This window comes from Haemaphysalis longicornis, unplaced genomic scaffold, assembly GCF_048455015.1.
Source record: "Haemaphysalis longicornis isolate Haplotype H1 unplaced genomic scaffold, Haemaphysalis longicornis Haplotype H1 scaffold_6, whole genome shotgun sequence".
NCBI classification, from domain to species: Eukaryota; Metazoa; Arthropoda; class Arachnida; order Ixodida; family Ixodidae; genus Haemaphysalis; species Haemaphysalis longicornis.
Window position 1 is genome coordinate 104,251,016 of NW_027526407.1, and position 19,207 is coordinate 104,270,222.

Here is a 19,207-nt window from a genome sequence, read left to right on the forward strand (position 1 = left end):
TCAGAGTATGGTCAGTATGGTCGTATGGTTATGTTATGGTGGCAACTACGAGCGCGTGAGAGCGTCCGCAGAATGTGAAAATCAGCGCATATGCAGCTTATGTGAGAATTGCTAATAATTTAAATAATGTAAGTCGACAGTGTGCATCGCACGCGTGTAGGGTCATTTAATTGCCTCACGATGCCCCATTCCGAAAAGCAGTACATGCTACGCGGGTTCTCCGCCGAGATCGACTTGAGGCCCCTGCTTTTCGTCGAGCCGCTACCACCTGCTATGGTATGCAGCGGCTGCGGGCTGGTGCCCAAACGAATCGCGTTTCTCCCGTGCGGACACCTCTTGTGTGGGCCTTGCCGCGGATGCCTCGAGGACGTCTGCCCGCTCGACGGCGACTCGTGCCGGGAACAGCACGTCGTGTGGAGGGACCTCTCTGTCGAGACACTCATGAGCAGACAGGTAAGGCAGCTGCTAGGGGAGATCATAACTGCGTGTGGCCTTGCAGAGGCTAAATTATAAATTGCGTCTGTTTAGAAAATGTCAATTTCTCTTCCAAGTTGTCGTTGCACGCATTGCGCTAGCTTAATTCGCTGAGTTCGCAACTTCACATAGTCCGTAATTAAAGGGACCCAGAAAAGCCTTCTGTAAAAGTTACAAAAGGCCTGTATTGTCACGTAGCACCAATATAGCGATGCAATGCCGTTGGAATTATTGATCTACACTCAGTATTAGCTGCGCCAGAAGCAATTAAATGCACCTCTCCCCACTTGCCGATCGACTTCTCCTCCCTCTCTGCCTCCTTCAAAGCAGCTAGCTACATTCCTGCGCCTAGGCTCGCGTCAATCACTGCGGACTCGCCTTTGCCGCCTGTGCCTCGGAATCGCGCAGGAAGGAGGAAGAGCAGCCGGAAGCCATAGAGTTTCATACAAATAATATTGTAAGAAACTCTATGCCGGAAGCCAATGGCAGTGACGCCGCCGGCGGCCGACCTTGCCGGCGATTGGGCGAATCAGGGGGCGCCTTCGCCGTTGCGTCAGCAGCGATCGCCGTTGCGTCACCCGCGGTCGCCGTTGCGTCAGCCGCGGTCGGCTCGCTGCAGCGTCGCGCTCATCGGCTGAGAAAGGCGATCTTCAAAAATTGTTTACAAATTATCTGTACAATGTATGGCGCTCACACTTGGCACAAAAATCCCCCGTTATGTGTTCTACCACCTGAATGCATTTGATTGCCACCTTCACAAAGCTTTTCGGCGTCCCTTTAAAGTGTGATCCCACCTTATTCGCCCCGAGCGCGAACACAGTCGGCCCCTGGCGGCGGCAGGACGAACCGCTCCTAGTGTGGATGGCGCTCTCGCGTCGTCTGCTTTTTCACGTTGCGTGTGGCGAAAGACGCGTGCTGCACGCGACAAAACAACCAATATGTGTGCTCGTTTGGCAGTAAGCAATGACAGTAACCTCTGCGTGCTCGTTTCCTCTACAAACGCAATAATCAGCGGCCGTTGCGGGTTAATGCGCTGGTTTAATTCCACGAAACATCTTCGCTGTGGTCACCGGTTGAGTGTCAAACGTGTTATAAATATTGCTTCCACACATTGCACTTTTCTTATTGTTGAGTGCAGTCGTCTGCCGTTTCGGGAACGTCGAAGGGTGATCTTTGAAGCTGGCGTGGCGATTATTTCAAGGATAAAAGTTTAGCACGCGAAACGGGTAAGAAGCGACAAGACCTGTGCATACACGTGCAAATTCCACACCCTTGTAAAATTGCGCTGTGTCCTTATAGAAACAAGACACAAACAAAAACATTTGCACTGCACACGACCCGTGCGCTATCGCCCATACATTACCGGACACGTATTTTACGCCCGCAAGCGCCTGTGTGATCGTGTTCTTCCCGTACCTTTTCTAAAATAAATACCATTTTTGGACAGTCTTTGGTTATACTCTGGAGGAGGAGGAATAAACATTTATTCAACTGTATCGAGTTGCTAATTTTACGTATTATTTAAAATACGTTTCTATGGATGCGCAAGAGTTTAGGGGGAATTTTTCGGTAAAATTAAGCCGTTGTGAGTTTGCGTCAGTCATATGGCATTTCGTGTGTCATTTTCATATATATCATTTTCAAATCCGCCATGAATCACCTTGTCCAGAAACGTGTCTCACTCAGCATAACCAAATGCCTAATTTGTTCACGTCTTAACCTCGGTGGACCTAAGTTTAAAGAAAGAGGAGAAAACGCGTAATATAATGCACGTTGTTGCCCACATGTGTGTGGGGTGTGTGCATGACTCGCTGTTTTTTTTTTTTTTTTAATTTTTTCCCACAATGCTTGCTTTCAATGCAATTTTGAAAAAGGCGTCCCACAATTCCTGGACAATCTCGGACTGAAGGGGGGTTAATCATTTTGGAAAATATGTGTACTGCTTTTTCACCGCTACAGAACACGACGCCTAGTGTAGTTTCGATTGTAAGTAATACTGATAACCATAGTTTGGCTTTTCGCGCGCGTTACATGCGTTCTCTTCTCGCTGCTCTTGCAACGTTGGCAGGCCCCCCCCCCCCCCCCCCCCAAAAAAAAAATGAAATGTGCAGAATTTCACATTTTAACCAATCCTCAAGAATTAAATGCCAAGACAAAGGCGATGGAACCCGTTACGCTGATTTGCAACGAGAAATAAAAAGGAAATGTTTTACTACATCTGCAATAGCGCAATTTCATTTATTGCCATCTTTAGGGTTCGTAAGCGACCTTGTACGCAAGAATGCAAACATCTCACTGTTGCAGGCACCTGTTAGATTTTAAAAGGAACGCAAATGGTCAACAGAGCAGCCATCACAGAAAATTTGTGCTCACTTTGAGGTCCCAGAAGCTTGGTTTGCACACTGTAAACCTGCTTGTCACTTTGCGAAAACCTATAGCTAAACATGAGATGTTGATTGTACTGCGTGCGTTGACAATTCAATTCGCAAGTTCACTTGCGACGAAAGCTTTAAATAAGTGATCCGAAACCGTTATTCATGAAACCTTCCTTCAGAGTCGCTAAAATTTCATTTAAAAGACCCGTTAGAGCGGTTACATTTATATCTCTGCGCTGATCAAAATTCAGTAATTTTATGTTGCCCTTTGAACACACAAAAAATATCGTAATCTCTTAGAAAGAATTTCGAGGCAGTTAAGTAGTGTTACCATGTTAGAGCATCCCACAAATGCAAGAATGCGTCATGCTACCAGTGAAAGGGATTGAGATTGCCGTTGTAAACAGAATTTCAGAGATCGAGGATTCCTGATTTGTTTCTATTTATGCTTTTATTGAAGGCTCAAAGCCATAGTCTGGAAAAATCGAGCTTGCTACGAGCCACAGCGTCAGGGTGTCGAACCAGAATTTTTTCGGGTTCGGTTTGGGTTCGGGTTCAAGCCTTTCGGGTTCGGTTCGGGTTCAGCTCCGGCGCACCATTCCGTTCCGGTTCGAACCGGTTCGAACCGGTTCAAACGGGTTCGAACGGGTTCGGATAAAAAAAAGCAAGCGTATTTTTTTCTGTTGATTTTTTTGTGCTCGGTTTTCGTTTCCTTGTCAGGTTTCCTTGTCAAAAACGAAGCCATAATGTAGGTTTTTTTGTGCAAATGTTTTGTTTTGGCCAAAAACAAGCAACCCTGCAACACTTTTTTCAACTTTGTTCGAAATCTTGAATGCTTGCAGAAAGTAGTCAACCAACACATCCAGTACTTAGATCAGGGAGTCGGAAAGTCCCTCAGACAAAAAGTACTGCTCTGTCCCCATCAGATAACTTACAAACTTGCTTGAAATATTTTTCTTTCTTCCCCAGTCTTGGCATTCTTCTACCGCTGGAATGACGTCATTACAGCCATGTAGCGGCTATAGGCCGCCTTTCCTTAAAGGGGCCCTGAAAGGCATTTTGAGCACACTAAATGAACTAGCGCAATCGCTAGATTGGGTCGCCCACGTCACCTGTGCCAAGTATTACTCTTTTACGCGCAGCGGAAAGCTCACACTTTTGTTGCAAAGTTTGTCGCTTTTTTCTCACCCTTTCCTTCGTGTTTTTGGACACCGCCATCTTCACATGTCTACATCATCGATTCCCAGATGTTCGTCATGAGCTAGACATCCTGCTATTGGGCGGCTTTTTCACGCACTTCCGGCAAAGAGATGAGTCGTCTGCTCAGCGTCGGCTCGCCGGCTGATCTGCCAGCGGAGTGCCGGAGTGCTTTGACATTTTACGACAAACGAAACAAGTGTAAACAAACGCTTAACCGTTTGTATTGAATGCAACATGGCCATAACACGACGTGGATTTTATTTTACGTGAGTACGTACCATAAAGAAAGTCCCGTGGCACTTCTTTGGTGCAATCGCAGAGAACGCCCTGAGCCGAATGCCCGAGTTTGACGCGTACATTTTATTCAACTTCAAAACAATCCAGAGATGCGTTTCGAACGAACGCAACGTCACAACATGCGTTGCAAGTCTGAACCGCGATTGACAGACGATGAGTTGCCTCCTCCTGCCCGTCGTAAATTCGGCACTCACCTCGCGCGCGGTTTGCGGGGACGAACAGCAACTCTGGCGCGCAAGCCGAGATGGCTTTTAGCCACGCACACTGCACATACCCCATGCGAGGTTGAGTCGTACGTCGTTCGAGAAAGATAATCCAGACCATGGGAAGCACTATCCACCCGCAGAAGTACAATGTCGCATTTCATCGCGAAACGAACGCGTCCACAACACACAGGAGGCGATGCACACACACACACACACAGCTTCGGTCGCTGCATTGGCTTAGCTGCAAGCTTCGTTCGGACAATCAGCGATGCTACGACGATACAGAGCTGCGTGAGGACGACGTGCTAACCACTTCACGTATTTAAAAACACAGGGGCAAAGAACTAGGTTCATCGGAAGCAAAAAATCTTTCCACCATTATAGTGCCTGAAATATACTGGCTAGTGTGCCGAGGGCGGTCTCCAGGCGGGCGCCGGGAGCGATGTACGCGGCCGTCTGCCGCTTGGGGCGCTGCCGTGCGGGAGTGTGCGCGTTCATCCGGCCCGAGCAGATCGCGCGGTTACCTCCGAGCTGCGTAGCAGACGGCAGCGGCAGAACTTTCCATTCCCGCTTGCGACGAAAGCGAGCGAAAGCGGCGGGAATTCTGTCGCGCAACCAAAATTTGTTCCGACCATTCGACAAAAACGATCGTCGCGCGACAAAGCGACGGAATTCCTGCCGCTCTCACTCGCTTTCGTCGCAAGTGCGAACGGGCCTTTATGCGCAATCTCCGCCCCACATAAAACAAGCTCTTGCTTGTCGCCTGAGCATACGGTTGATATCTGACTACGTTACACTGTGCTTGCCAGTGTATTTAAACGATGTCACTAGGTTTGAAACGTACGCGCTCGGCGTGCAGCTTTGTAAACGCAAGCGGTTTCACATACGCACGCTATTTTGCTGCTAATAGAGTTTTAGTACAGCGTTTGTGGCCTTTGCATACGCTAAACGCTAAATTTTTGCGTCCCGCTACGTGACACCGCGATGGGAGTTTTTGTAGAGCGTCTCATCAGTTTTGCGTAGCGACACACTAATGCATACGGCGCCATCTGTCAAATGTTTTCCGAAATGTCTCGCCGGCTGATCTGCTAGCGGAGTGCCGGAGTGTTTGGACATTTTACGACTATCCAAACAAGTGCAAACAGACGCTTTCCCGTCAGTGTTGAATGCAACACATGGGTGCAGCTTGCAGCTTGTCAGCTTGTCAGTGCAGCTTGTTGGTTTGCTCTTCGCCTTCACGTTCATCGCCGCTGATAAAGCGATCCGATCCGGCGCGTTTTGTGCACGGGTTCTGTGTCGGTTGAAAATGTCTTTTTTTCACATGCCGCCGGTAGTAGGAATTACAACCACCGCAATATAACACCCGGCACCAGCGGGGCCACATCTGAGACCGCGCTTTTTGGATTGGAGGGAACGAGCGCACGATTCTCCCCACGCGGCTGCGAGTTCGCCGCCGATACCAACTGCAGCCCGGCAGCTACGTACACCGCGAAAGGGCAAGGCCAGGCCGCACACATGCGGCCAGGTCATTCGTTCGCTTTTCCAGCCTGTCTCCATGGTGTCTACAGAGATGAAAAAGCCGAAAGAGCTGGCCCGTAGCAGACGGCAGTCTGTGGGAGCGCAATAGCGGAAGTACGTCACCGCTGAGGAGCGGAGCATCATGGGAGGGGAGGCCAACAGCGAAGAAACAGTTGAAAGGAGGAGGAAATACGGCGCGACGATAATTCGCGGTTTTTGATTTACGATTTCTCAGCTAATACTCATCGCTTTAACACAATTCTTGCAGGAGGAGATTGCTAATACATTGCTTTATTTGGTTACATGTACATCCATGCATCGGCGGAAGGCATTTCAGGACCCCTTTAAGTTGCGACATTAAAATGAAACCACAACAGCGAAGCAGAAACGGAAGGCGTATCTGCTGGGACGAGCAAATCCCTCACTGCTCCTCTGTGCTGGCAATAGCTATCTATAACTTTTGCAGTGCTTCCAGATGCGAAGATAAGAGTGAGCGCGTTGATCTAAAGTGTTGAAGAGTTCCTTTAACTGTAAAATGTACTGCAAAATGTTTTCTATAGTAGGTCCAGGATTACAACATTAACTGAAGCGAAATGAAAAATTCGCTCGGACACATAAGACTGCGTATTTGTATGAATTTGAAATCGCTGCTTTTTATGGCCGCAAGTTTATTTTTATTGATTTAGTTTCTTTCATTTTTATAATTTAATTTAATTTATTCTTGGATCATAACACTGCAGTTTTATACCCCGCGGTTGTTTTCTTGAGGAAGAAAATGACGGACGATTACGACACTCGCTAATGCGAAATTTGAGTGCAGCGCGAACTGTATAGTCTTCTCGGCGACGGCGCATAGATGCTGTGCCTCAGGAAGTGATCGCGTCATCAGCTAATGCACGACGGCGCGCGGCATACTCTGTCGTTATCTCGCAAGGGGTCGCCACTGTGAAGCACGTCTCGCACGGTCACGGAATTACGCCCTCCCCCTTACACTTTCGTCATACTTGCAACCTCCGTTTTCCTGCCAGCTCTATCTTCGGTGGCGTCTTCGTTCTCTCGGTTACAACGAGTCCAACACTGAGGGACTACGCGAAACCACAGGAGCGGGTGCTTAAGGGCTGCGCTCTAACGCATGGCTCTACGTAGCCACTCTGCAGCCATGTGATACACTCCCTTCGCCGACAAGTGACGGGCCGCACATCGTCTCCAAATAATGCGTTCTCGCCACAGTCTTCTGGAAGGCAAACAGGTAGCCTCCTGACCTGTGGGCAGCACACGGGTGCCTCCGACGCCTCCCCCTCGCTGCATCTTCGTCAGAATCTTCTGGTAATGGGCAGCCTCCCTGCAGACTACCTATTGCCCCGTCCTACTAAGCAGACGACCCGTCCGTCCACAATCGTTTTAATGCGTACCATTCTTTGCCCACAGCAAGGACCGTGTAACCCCCTTCATTTCCACAAAAATACCGATTTCGCGGGAGTTCCACCTGTAATCGCTATAATAGCGTAAATGGAGATAACTGGTCGCACAAAATTTCTGAAAAACTAAAAAATAAAAAAAGTAATCACCGAAAATGGCAAACCGTGTGACACCCTGCATTTCCACAATAATGATGATTTCGGGAAATTTCCACCTGTAATCGTCATATAGGGTAAATGGAGATAATTAGTCGAACACAATTTATAAATGTAAAAAATAAAAAATGTAAAATAATTGCGGCAACTGGCGAACCGTATAACACCCTGCATTTCCACAATAAGGCAGATTTCGCGAGTTACAAATGTAATCGTTATAATAGCGCAAATGGAAATAATTGGTCGAACGAAATTTTTAAAAACTATAAAATAAGAAAAATATTAAGCAATTAAGAAAAATGGGAAACCGTAAAACTGCCTCCATTTCCACAATATTGGAGATTTCGCGAATATTCCATTTGTAATTATAACAGCGTCAATTGAGATAATTGATCGGACAGGATTTATAAAGACCAAAAAATTGGCTGTAGAAACTCACACTGAGGACAAGCGGTATAGGAATGCTACGCATTAGTAGATAATTGTTTGAATTTCGGCAGAAATTTTTTAGTACCCTGGAGTATCGCCATGGCACAGTATTTTGCGTCTCCCCCGCCTCCCCCTCCGCCCGGGCTTCTCGTGGCGGGCCGCCCCTCGTTCCGAAATCACGCATCCTCGCAGGAATCGCCTGCCTGGCAGCCAGCCAGGCAGGCAGGTAGTTTACTTGCGAGCGGGAAGTCTTTTTGGCGCGCAGGAGAGCCTGAGCGCCCAACATCTTTTTTGGTTCCACCAAATGTCTAGGCACGCACGCGCGCATGCACCCCCGTTTTCGCACAATGAGCCAAATAATTTTGCATTTAAATAAATTGATTGGTCTGCTACGCTTTTCATGTACCCCTTGTTTCAACGGCGCTTTAGCTTTAACACGAAATCATTAGCACTGCTAGAAGTCGAAAACAGTCCCGCGTCGGCGTCAACCTCCGACTGTCAAGCGTGGCTGGTGGCGTTTAAAGCGATTTCCTTCTGCTCATCTTTCATATGCTAACGTACCAGTTAGAAAGAAAGAACGGCTTTAATGACTCATTGGACGCCGTGTACAGGACGGCATTGGATAGGGAACCACCGGAGATAGGAACTTGCTAAATGGCACTTCAGCGACAGGTGAGAGCGGTTGGGCTCTACGAAAGATAATAGCTGAGTGAAGTCACAAGCAGCAGTAATTATCCCTCGCAGAGAGAGGGAAAATGAACTTTAAATAAATCGAGGAAAAGTTTCAGAGAGGCGTCCTCATTCAAGGGGTACAGTCGACAGTCGTTTCCATCAAGAGAAACTGATCTTCCAGGCCGGAGCTGGCCAAGGCTTTTTCCCAAATCTCTATGGAAACGTGTAGGTTGGGTGGATCTAGGGTGGACTTGTCGCAGCCGCCTACTGTGTGTATGAGGTTCCCAGGCTCCCCACAGAAGCGACGAAATGGAGAGAATTGTGTCCCCTCAAAGAGGTGAAGACTGGTGATGTGTGGGAACGTGTTGATCCGCAGTGCAGGGAATAATATTTCCTGGTTATTCGCTAGCGATTTGTGCGGGAAGGAATACATTCTACGGGAGAGCCTATAGTGCTAATTAATTTCCTGGTATGTATACAGGATGCATGCGCTCGGGCTCGGCTTCATCAGCGCTGGGTAAGCGGGTCAAATGTCCAGCCACGAGGTTGGTGATCTTGTCTGCCGGCGATGCAAGTATGAGCTGCTGCCCATACAATCCTGGCTGGTCTCGTTGGTGGTCTCTGCTTGTTCATTCGAAGTGTTGTAACATGCAATAGACTGTTGGCAAAGTTGCGCCACGCCTGATAAGAGTTTGTTATTAGACTTTTGGCGGCCCTTTGGCTAAGCGCACGTGCTATCGCCTCTTCCTCAGCTTGGAAGGGGCTGTGTTCGGGGGTTGAGATGCTACACCTGTGGAAGGCTGCAGAACGGTAGCACGAAGAAAGAGAAGGTATCGGAGAATGCTATCGGGTGTCTTTCGCGTCAAACCAGTTGATCGTTCCTTTTTTTTCTCTTTCAGTTTAGTTGCTTCCTAGTCTTACCTCATATATATACACATTTTGAGAACCTTTTGGTGAATATAAGACATGCATTAGGCAATTAGTTTTTAACTTCATTGCGAGATGTAACTCTTACGCGAGGAATAACATACGAGCGTAATACGTACATAAAAAAGGCCTTTTATAGCATTCAGGTGATCGACACATAACTTTCCGGCTATTTTGTGCGTAACTAAATTTCCTGATTGGCCGAGAAAGAGAACGCTGCAAAATTTAAAAATGCAAAGGACCCAAAATATATCATGTTTGGTCCAACCCTCTAATCCGCCTTCCTCTAATCCATATTAATCAACACCGCAGTCCCACTAATTCGCATTAGTTAGTCTACCCACTAATCCGCGTTAATCGACTTAAATCCATGCATCGAAATGCTATCGCATTTACTTTAAAAGTGAAAATGAGAAGGCCCCTATTTTTTTTTTCAATTCTTATGTTCTCCTAGGGCAGTAACCAAAGGACACAACGGCACTGTACAAGAAAAAGTGATGGTGACGTAGAGAACTTTGAGTGTTTGTGTCTCAGTGCTGTTTTTATATAAGTGCCCACTCAAACTAAAATAAGTATAAGATACGGATTTATTGTTGATGGTGTCTCGGAAGGCCTTCACAAGCGGACAGGGATGCATTCGAATTAACAACATGAAAACTTTACACGATTTTAAACAAACTGCAGATAGAAACCATAAAGAATACCCCATGATATGTTGCCACGAAATATGCGTTCTAACTTAAGTTATTGTATATGCAAAAAGATAATTTGGGGATATGGGCAATACCTAAAGCAAACTAATAGTGTATACGGACTTTACATTAACTTTAGGGTAATAATAAGATGAGAACCTTATGGGCCTTGGGAACTGCAGACTATGCAAAATATTGCGTGGTGGCGTCTGGCGAATGCTAAAAATATCTTCGGATGCAAGGTAGGGTACCGGGATGGAAAACTAGAAATCACAGTTTTGAGGCCCCAGAACCGGTTCGGAACGGTTCCTTCAATTCGTTCTGGTTCGGGTTCAGTTCCAAAATGGCGGAAAAAATACGGTTCCGGTTCAGTTCCGGTTCCGGGCAAAAATTCGGGTTCGGTTCCGGTTTTCGGTTCGGTTCCCGTTCCGGTTCGACACCCTGCACAGCGTACAAGTTCATTGTCACAATTACGGCCATTCTGAAATTCCCGATGAGTCGTCGCGTTTTTTGGCGTAATAATGAAAACTGACTGCCGGTTCTATGCTATACATTGAACGTTGAGTAACCGAACTACAGCATACCACTCTTGTTTGCACCTTTCGTGCGCACATACGGCGAGAAAAAGGCACGAAGAGCGCCCACAGTGTGTATTCTTACGGGCCGCTCAGCGGAGCATCCACACTAGCAGCGCGACTCTGGCGCCACCTACATGTCGAGCTCGCGGCGAATAGGTAGTATATCCCAGGCGTATATAAACCTTCGTAACTCCCTGGGCCACATCCTTTGGTATGCTTTATTTGCCTGCCCGGAGCAGTTCTGGGGCGGTCTGAAATTACTGTAACAACAGAAATCCAATGGGCAAATGAGACACAGAGCTTCTTTAAAGCAGTTCTAAGGAGCGCAAAATGGTAAATAAAAAAAGGCCTCTTGTTCGGCATTCTTCTAGAGCTTGAGGTCTACTCTACCCTCATTACTAGAGCACCTGTGACTTCATCGCTACTCTTCCCAGTCTTTATAGAAATTTCACTGTCCGGTATTCCACTGTCCATCGTCGTGCGTATGTTTTTTGACACTGACTCCATCTGGCTGACTGATGCCCCTGTATGATATCGAACAATATCGAACAGATGGAACTTGCTTTGCCTGCTGTACACATCCGCTCATGCGTATTCGTAGAAAATGACACCGTGAGTCGTGAAGCATCTCTTATGGTAGTGTAGGTGGCTGTAGGCAGGCACAAAGGGTTCAAGCGAAGAAATTTGCTTAAAAGCGAGTAGCAAAAGCGTTTACTGACATAGAGCATCACTATATTGGCTAAGTTGGATTACACAATAGATAACTATGTCATCACAGTGCATGCTGCACAAAATGAGCGAGGGGCCCCCAAAATGGCAGGCCTTTGTGCATTGTTGTGAGCAACATAGATACAAATCTGGGGGCGTCACGTGGGGTTTTGGTTTTAAAGAAATGACATGCTTTGGTGTGAGAAAGAGAGCGTGCTTCATCCCACTCGTGTGTACTACGACAAGCAGAGTCGGAAGCAGGTGCTGCAGCTCCCGGATGTGAAGGGGAACAGTTTTATTGCCCTAGTAGCAAAACTGGAGCAAAACTGTCTCTCGTTACTGTGTGAGGAGTGACATGAGAACTGGAATCACGGTGACGGTCTTTGTAACACATGGCACAGCTTCATTGTATGCTGAGGCAAGTCAGCTGCTGGCGAGGTATGCAACAACATTTGGACGCCGACATGCGTGATGCTGGCCCACAGTGCTTCTAGCATTAGAAGAAATAAGGACCTATCGCACAGTTCAACTGCTGAAGAGTTCACGCGGCTGTGGAAGCCACAGTACGTACAGCTGAAGACATTATCAGAGTTCGTTGCTGTCGTGTAGAACTCTTAGTTTCCAGACTCATTTCACTGGTGAGAAAGATGAAGCCAGGTTGAGGTGCCACCAAGTGATGTGCGGTTGCTCAGAGCATTGCCTGACGAAGTTTTGAACTAATGCCATACTGTATCATGTCAGGGTGGCTAGGGACAGTTGTAGTGGTCACAGTAGCTGCAAAGCTCTGATTGTGCCGATGCTCTCGGTGCACAAGTTGAAAGTAATGCACAAGCTGAATGCACAAGTTGGTGAAGGCCATACATCTCCATTTACCCCGGTCCTGAGCTAACTGCGACGAATTTATCCCCGCAAATTTCTTGACCTCATTTTCCCACCTAACTTTCTGGCGCCCCCTGCCACGGTTGCCTTCTCTAGGCATCCACTCTGTTACCCTTAATGACCAACGGTTATCCTGCCTTTGCCTTACAAGCCCTGCCAACACCAATTTCTTCTTCTTAATTTCTACTAATATGTCCTTAACACGCATTTGTTCCCTGACCCACTCCGCTCTCTTCTGGTCCCTTAACATCTTCCATTCCATTGCGTTGCCCGCTGAGTCACCCTCAATTTAAGTTGAACCCTCTTAGTGAGCCTCCAAGTTTCTGCCCCGTAGGTGAGTACCGGTAAGGTGCAGCTGTCATATACTTCCTTCTTCAAGGACAATGGTAGGCTGCCATTCATTATCTGAGAATGCCTGCCGAATGCACTCCACTCCATTCTTATCCTCCTAATTATCTCTGCCGCATGGTTGATATCCGGGGTCACAACTTGGCCTAAGTAGATATATTCGCTCACCACTTCCACTGCCTCACCACCTATCTCAAACCGCTGTGCTGTCCCGAGGTTATTGATCATTATTCCAAATTCCTAATATTTGAATCCAAATCCACTTGCTTCAGGGGTGGAATGAGAGAGGTCGCAATCTTACTTGCTGTGGAAGATACCAAAGGAGCGTCATTGTATGTGTCATCTGAGCATGATCATGACCAGTTTCCTTAATTAGGACCATGACCTGTCATGAGGAGAGATTTTGTGAGGAAAGTGTGCATGACAGCCTGCTTGTGAGTACAGCTGTTGTCTAGGGTCATATTATGTGTTCTTACTGATTCATTTGTGAGGGAAATTCACGTGGAATTTTCTATTTTTCGAGCTCCTTTTAATCGTTTCTACAGGTTTCAGGCAGGCCAGGGGTGAAGGGGAGGGCCATTTCATCACTTTTCTTTTTTTCTGTACCTTTTTCCTTGTTCAGTTTAATTTCTTTCCTTTTGTTTTTATTTGTACTACATTGCAAACTCTCCCCTAACACCCTGCTTCTCACTAATGCCAGGTGTAAAACAAGTTGCCACTGTTTCTGCTGATAACAAGTACCATGACCGAGCTCCTTACATCACTCCCCATAGGATATGAACCACAGCTGTTCATTTCCATCAGGAGCGGTATCATAGTCTGCATTCCTCTCCACATGTGAGCAGGATAAAATGCTGTCATTCATGATACAATGCTTGAACATGAGAAGCTCCCTGTCAGGGTGTTCAAGGCAGTGAGGAGCTTTCTAAAACGTTACCGCCCCTCACACCAAGGGCATTTTGCCTTTCCCATCGTGACCTATTTCGCATTGCTCAGTAGTGGTCAATATTCTACTGGTTTTTATTTTAACAGAAGAGCTGTTTAAGCTTTTAGTTCTGCTGTATACCGCTACTAAAAAAAATACCATAAAAAAATGCCAAGAAAATATACCAAGCGCACGGGAGCATGCACCTTGCGAGGAGCACCCGGCGTCGTCCAAAGCACTCTGCTCAGCGTGATCGTTTTGCTGATCACTCCCTCTGGCCACGTGCCTACACACTTTCGGGATTGTCATGATTGCACGTGTGAACCTACCATGCATAACATCGCCGTGATCGACAAAACAAACAACAAAGTCGAGCGTGACATTGCCGAAGCCTTCGTGATCAACGTTTCTGGAAAGTCGTGCATCAGCGTTCGTTCCGTCTGTGGCTTTATCTGACTGTGAAGAACAGTTTCTGCGCAGAACGATGTTATAATCCCTATCAGTAACCTTCTGCCACTCGGAGATTGTTTATGCACATATCTGTGTCCTCTTTTCATAAAAATTCAGTTGTTAATCCGCAACGTGTGCTGTGTTTTGTTGTCCTTTGTTTTGTTTCAAGTTCGAGCTGCTGTTCCCCACGAATGTGCCAACTAGCACAAATCAGAGTCATTCTAAAGCACTGCCCCTTGACTGCTGCATGATGGTTACGATTGATAGTGGTATCCCCTTTGTAGCGGGGTGATGACGTGTCATCGTACTAAAAGAACTAAGAAACTGATATACCTATGTTTTACACTCTTTGTTTAATACTAGCGCTGCTCTTATGATACGCACAAAATACTTATTAGGCACAGAATACTTAATCTTTCTGTTACAGGTGGTAGCTGTCCTAGCGACATTCCCCTCTCTGCTTTTCGTCCACCAGCATTCTAATCTTTTCGTCACCTCGACAGCCTTGAAGTTAACTGCCTCCGTGCTGCCCTTAAATCCTAGGTCTTCTGGAAGCCGAATATTTCCCTCGTGTAGATTTGGATGGATACCCTCGCATTCTAACACTATGTGCCGCATAGTTTGTTTCTTTTCCGCAGACCATGCATACCCCATCATTTTGTGAATACTTTCCCACAAAGCTCTTAGTTTGCAAGCAACCTGCTCTAGCCTCAAAAAGCAAAGCACTGCCCTGGGAATTATCGTAGAAATTTTTCTTTCTGATTTCCAATTTCTCTGCCATGTACATCTCTAACGAAGTTTTAGCTTCCATTTTTTCTCTCAATTTATTTGTTTCCTCCTGCCATGCCTCTTTTTTGATTACCTTGGCTGTCTTGCATTCTCCACTGTTCTTTCCGTATTTCATCGTTAGCCTTCTAGTCTTCCTTAACCACTGCGTGTCCACACTTTTCATGTATAGGTACCTAAAAATTTTAGCTGTCCACCTATGTTGATCTATTGCTCTCAGCCTCCTCTCAAAACATATTTTACTCTGCACTTATCGAACTTCAAATGACGCCCAGCCCACATCTCTCTGCACTGCTTCGTTAGTTGTTTTTCCATGCGCGCCTAAGGCCAAACGTCCTACCATTCTCTGGTTCACTTCAAGGCCTGATAGGACGTCTGATTTTAAGCAGAGTACGGCATTCGCAAACGTGAGACCCGGAAACATTACTCCTTTCCACATTCCTCTTACTACTTCATATTTGTTATACCCCCACAGAGCTCATGCTTCGTTATAGCTGCGTTTCGCTTTCCCTTAACCTTAAGTTGCTCCTCGTGAGTCCTTAAGTAGTTATCCCCTTCGTTTATCCACACTCCCAAATATTTATATTCCTTGACTCTTGGTAATTCAACATGCTGGATTGACACTGCGTCAACGCTAGTGTCACTGAAAACCATTATTCCCGATTTTTCTGCGCTAAAATTTAACCCAAGATCGGTGGCTTTCCGACCGCTAATATTTATGAGCCTTTGCATGGCGATATGGTTATCAGCTAAAAAACCAACGTCATCTGCACAACATCCAGACTTTCAAGCTTCACCACATGGCATGCCTCTATCGGGTTGGCTTTCTCGCACGACGCCGACGCTGTGCAAAAAAGCCTACCAGGTGTAAGCCCTGCATAAAAAAAGTGTATGTTAACATTTCTATTTGTTGGCTGTAGTGGAACGCTACTTATGTACAATGTACAAGCCGGAACAAAATTTCCTGCCATTACAGATGCAACACTGAAGAATCAAAGGGTTACTACCTGCTACCTTGCAGTAGTGTACTACTCGTAGCAGCCACAAGTGTGTCTCGCATCTTTTCAATAACTGGAGGGACACAATTTACCTCTGCGTTCACATAATGTTGAAGAACCTGAATTTCTTCATGGCAGCGCATGACAAACTTTTATTTCACTGGTTTGCCATCTTGTCTTGATCTTTAAATTTAAAAAAAAATGTACATTTTTTTATCAGGCACTAGGAGTATATGATTGCCGCAGAGGTTTTTAGTGCTGACAGCTCACCTTTTTTTTTCCAGCAACATTTCAGATGCGGTATACTACGCACTAAAGCAAAGATGTTCATATTCAAAAGTGTTTGAATATGTTTCACTGTCCGAAATTGATACTCACACACCTCCGGATTTCTCACGTCTGTAACTAATGCCCTTTATTTTTTCTCAAACATGCAGGTGGCCTGCTGGAATGCTGCGAACGGCTGCAACTTTATCGCCGACATTCCAGCCATGACGAGCCACTTCCACGGGGACTGCCACTTCCACGCCATCGGCTGCTCACGGTGCAGTGCCCACGTACTCAGCACAGAACTGGTGCAGCACCTGAACAGCAGGTGCAGGTCACTCGGGTTGCCCGAGTGTGCAAATGCGGGTGCTGGCGACCGCAGCCACACGACACTGAGTGACAACATTGAGAACATAGCACTGGAAGTGAAGGCAACGCTGATGCAGATATCGACCGTGAGTGCCCTCACCGAGGCTAAATTGAAGCAGATTTCGGCCACTAATGAATCTATCGAAACGAGCGTGCGGGGAGCTACAATAAGGGGTGATGCTTTTGAAGCTGGGGTGAGGGAGCTCGCAGGGAAGCAGGAACGCGCGTTTGACGTCGTCATCAACATGCTGGAAGAGGCCCTGAGTGCGGTGCGGCGAATCGACGATGCCACGCGCGAAAGCGTCGGACGAGCTTCGAGACTGGGGGAAACGTTGGACACGTTCGCAGCCACACAGAAGACGACAATGCGGGATCAATGCGGTAGTAGGTCAAACAAACCTCAGGAGGCCGATCAAATCAGAGCAGGTCTACGAACCAAGCATGAAGAGACGTTGAGGCACAGAAGGACATCTCCGGAACAAGTGCCCGCTGAAGGCGTGAGTAGGAACGCTCAGTCAGTGGTAGCCATGACGTGTAGCAACTTGAACAATGCCTCACGTTCCACTGATCCTGTGATTTTCATCATGCTGGATGTTCTGTTCAGGTTTATAGGGAACACTATTCTGCATGCTGCCAGCCTCGCCCTAATGATGGTCACAGGAATGTTCACTTTCATGTTTGGGTGGATGTCCGTGGGTCCATCCCTGCCATTCTTTTTGCCGACCAGCTACGTGCCCGTGTTCCACCTCATTGGGATGGGCTGCGCATTTCCCTGGCTGCCGGCAGTTGCCCGTGTTAGTTGGAGAGGGTGTTTGGGCATAGCGCGGGTGCTGAGGGAATAGTTGCAAGCGCATCTAAGCAGCTCTGCAAAGAACAAAACAGAAAGAGAGGAGCCACTGAGTGGAATGGGTGACTTTGGGAACCCCTAAATTTCTGTTCGCTGCTATTTGAATAAAGCATGACTCCTTCCAGGTGACGTACTGATTCTACTTGATTTGATATTAAGTCTTAGCAATGTCAGCTGCAATGGAGGGTTATAAATTTTTTGGACAACCAAGGGATCTTTAGCACCCATGGCTCACGTGGCCGTGCATTTTTTTTCTCGCTTGGTGCTGCATTTGTAGATGGTACGTGCCGTTGTCTCATTTGCTGTATGGGAGGCGTCACATCTAGCATGCTTTGCAGAGTTTGATAAGGTTGCTGCTCCAGGCTGTCAATAACTTGGCGCAGCGACTGCAAGGGGTCAAACAGTAACAATTAGAACCGTGGTGCTGAATAACCGTGAAATATGTGTAGTTGGGGGCAAAAATATTCTACGCTGCGAATGTTAACCTGGCTGCCTGCCAACCTGTATTTTTCCATAACAATTCACCAGTGTCCAAGCCTTATGTACACAAAGCCCAGTACATGCCTTGTATACTGTGCCAAGGTTTGCATTTTCTCGTCACTGCAGTGATACCGGGGGACTTTCGCAGGATTTTGCTGACTGTACTAGAAGCAGTAGCAGTAGGCACAATGAAACCTTGTTACAAGGGACCACTCAAGGGACCTGGGAGACATGTCCTAATTAGGTCTCGTAACCAAAAATTCCAAAAAACACAGGAGTCCAGCTATATCATTAATGTATGTCAGAATCGGAGTGTGTTTAAACATGTCTACAGGAAATCACTCACGATGGCTTGTTGAAGAAGTACCCGCCGCAGTGGCTCAGTGGCTAAGGCGTTGCGCCGCTGAGCACGAAATCGTGGGATCGTTTCCCAGCCACAGTGGCTGCTTTTTTGACGGAGGCGAAAGGCAAAAACGCCCGTGTGTACGAGATTTCGGCGCACGTTAAAGATCCCCAGGTGGTCAAAACTAATGCGGAGCCCTCCACTGTGGTGCGCCTCATCGCCTGCGTTGTGTCGGCACATTAAAACCTATGATCAATCAATCAATTGTTGAAGTCATTCATAGTATTGTCACTGCAGATTGTACTAGCTTCCTTTTGGAGGTAAGGCATTTCACTTTGCAAGCCTGCCTGGCATTTCAAATAATGTCAAAGTGCTCCCAGATGTTCATCAGCCTCAACTGCCAACACTTTGTGCCCGGCAATGCCATCATTGTCCTGCTCTGGTTCATTTTTCGGGCATCGTTTACTTGCATGAGGATCGCATGACCTGTGAGCTATTCAAAGAACACAAGGTACACATCTGCAGGCACAAACTCCTCAGAAAGTTTTGGAACCTCTGCTTTCAAATGCAGGCTCCAGCTTCTTTAGTCAGTTTTCCGTGAGATTTTCCACATAAGGCTCCTTTCCCATCATGTCTCTTCTATGTAGTGAAGCAATTACTCTAGGCAGCTAAAAAAGTTGCCCTTAGTAATAGAGTCTTTCTTGTAACCATGGCTCTTGTATGCGATGCTGCTAGCATGGCAAACATGGGAAATCCAACCAAACCATTTTCACATGTCTGCTATAACCGAGTGCCTCTCGCAGCGAGATTTTGCTGTGCTATTTATTAACCAGTTGACACAATTGAAGCTGTAAGCAGTGATGCC

The 19,207-nt window shown here is 46.9% G+C and overlaps 1 protein-coding gene across 1 annotated transcript; it reads left to right on the top strand.

The window, feature by feature from the left end:
• The first annotated feature begins 34 nt into the window (after positions 1-34).
• LOC144141851 (uncharacterized) lies at positions 35-18,770 on the top strand. Its single transcript, XM_077673338.1, has 2 exons — positions 35-453; positions 16,474-18,770. The coding sequence occupies exons 1-2, from the start codon at positions 181-183 to the stop codon at positions 17,512-17,514; spliced, it is 1,314 nt and encodes a 437-aa protein (XP_077529464.1). The 5' UTR covers positions 35-180; the 3' UTR covers positions 17,515-18,770.
• The last annotated feature ends 437 nt before the right edge of the window (positions 18,771-19,207 follow it).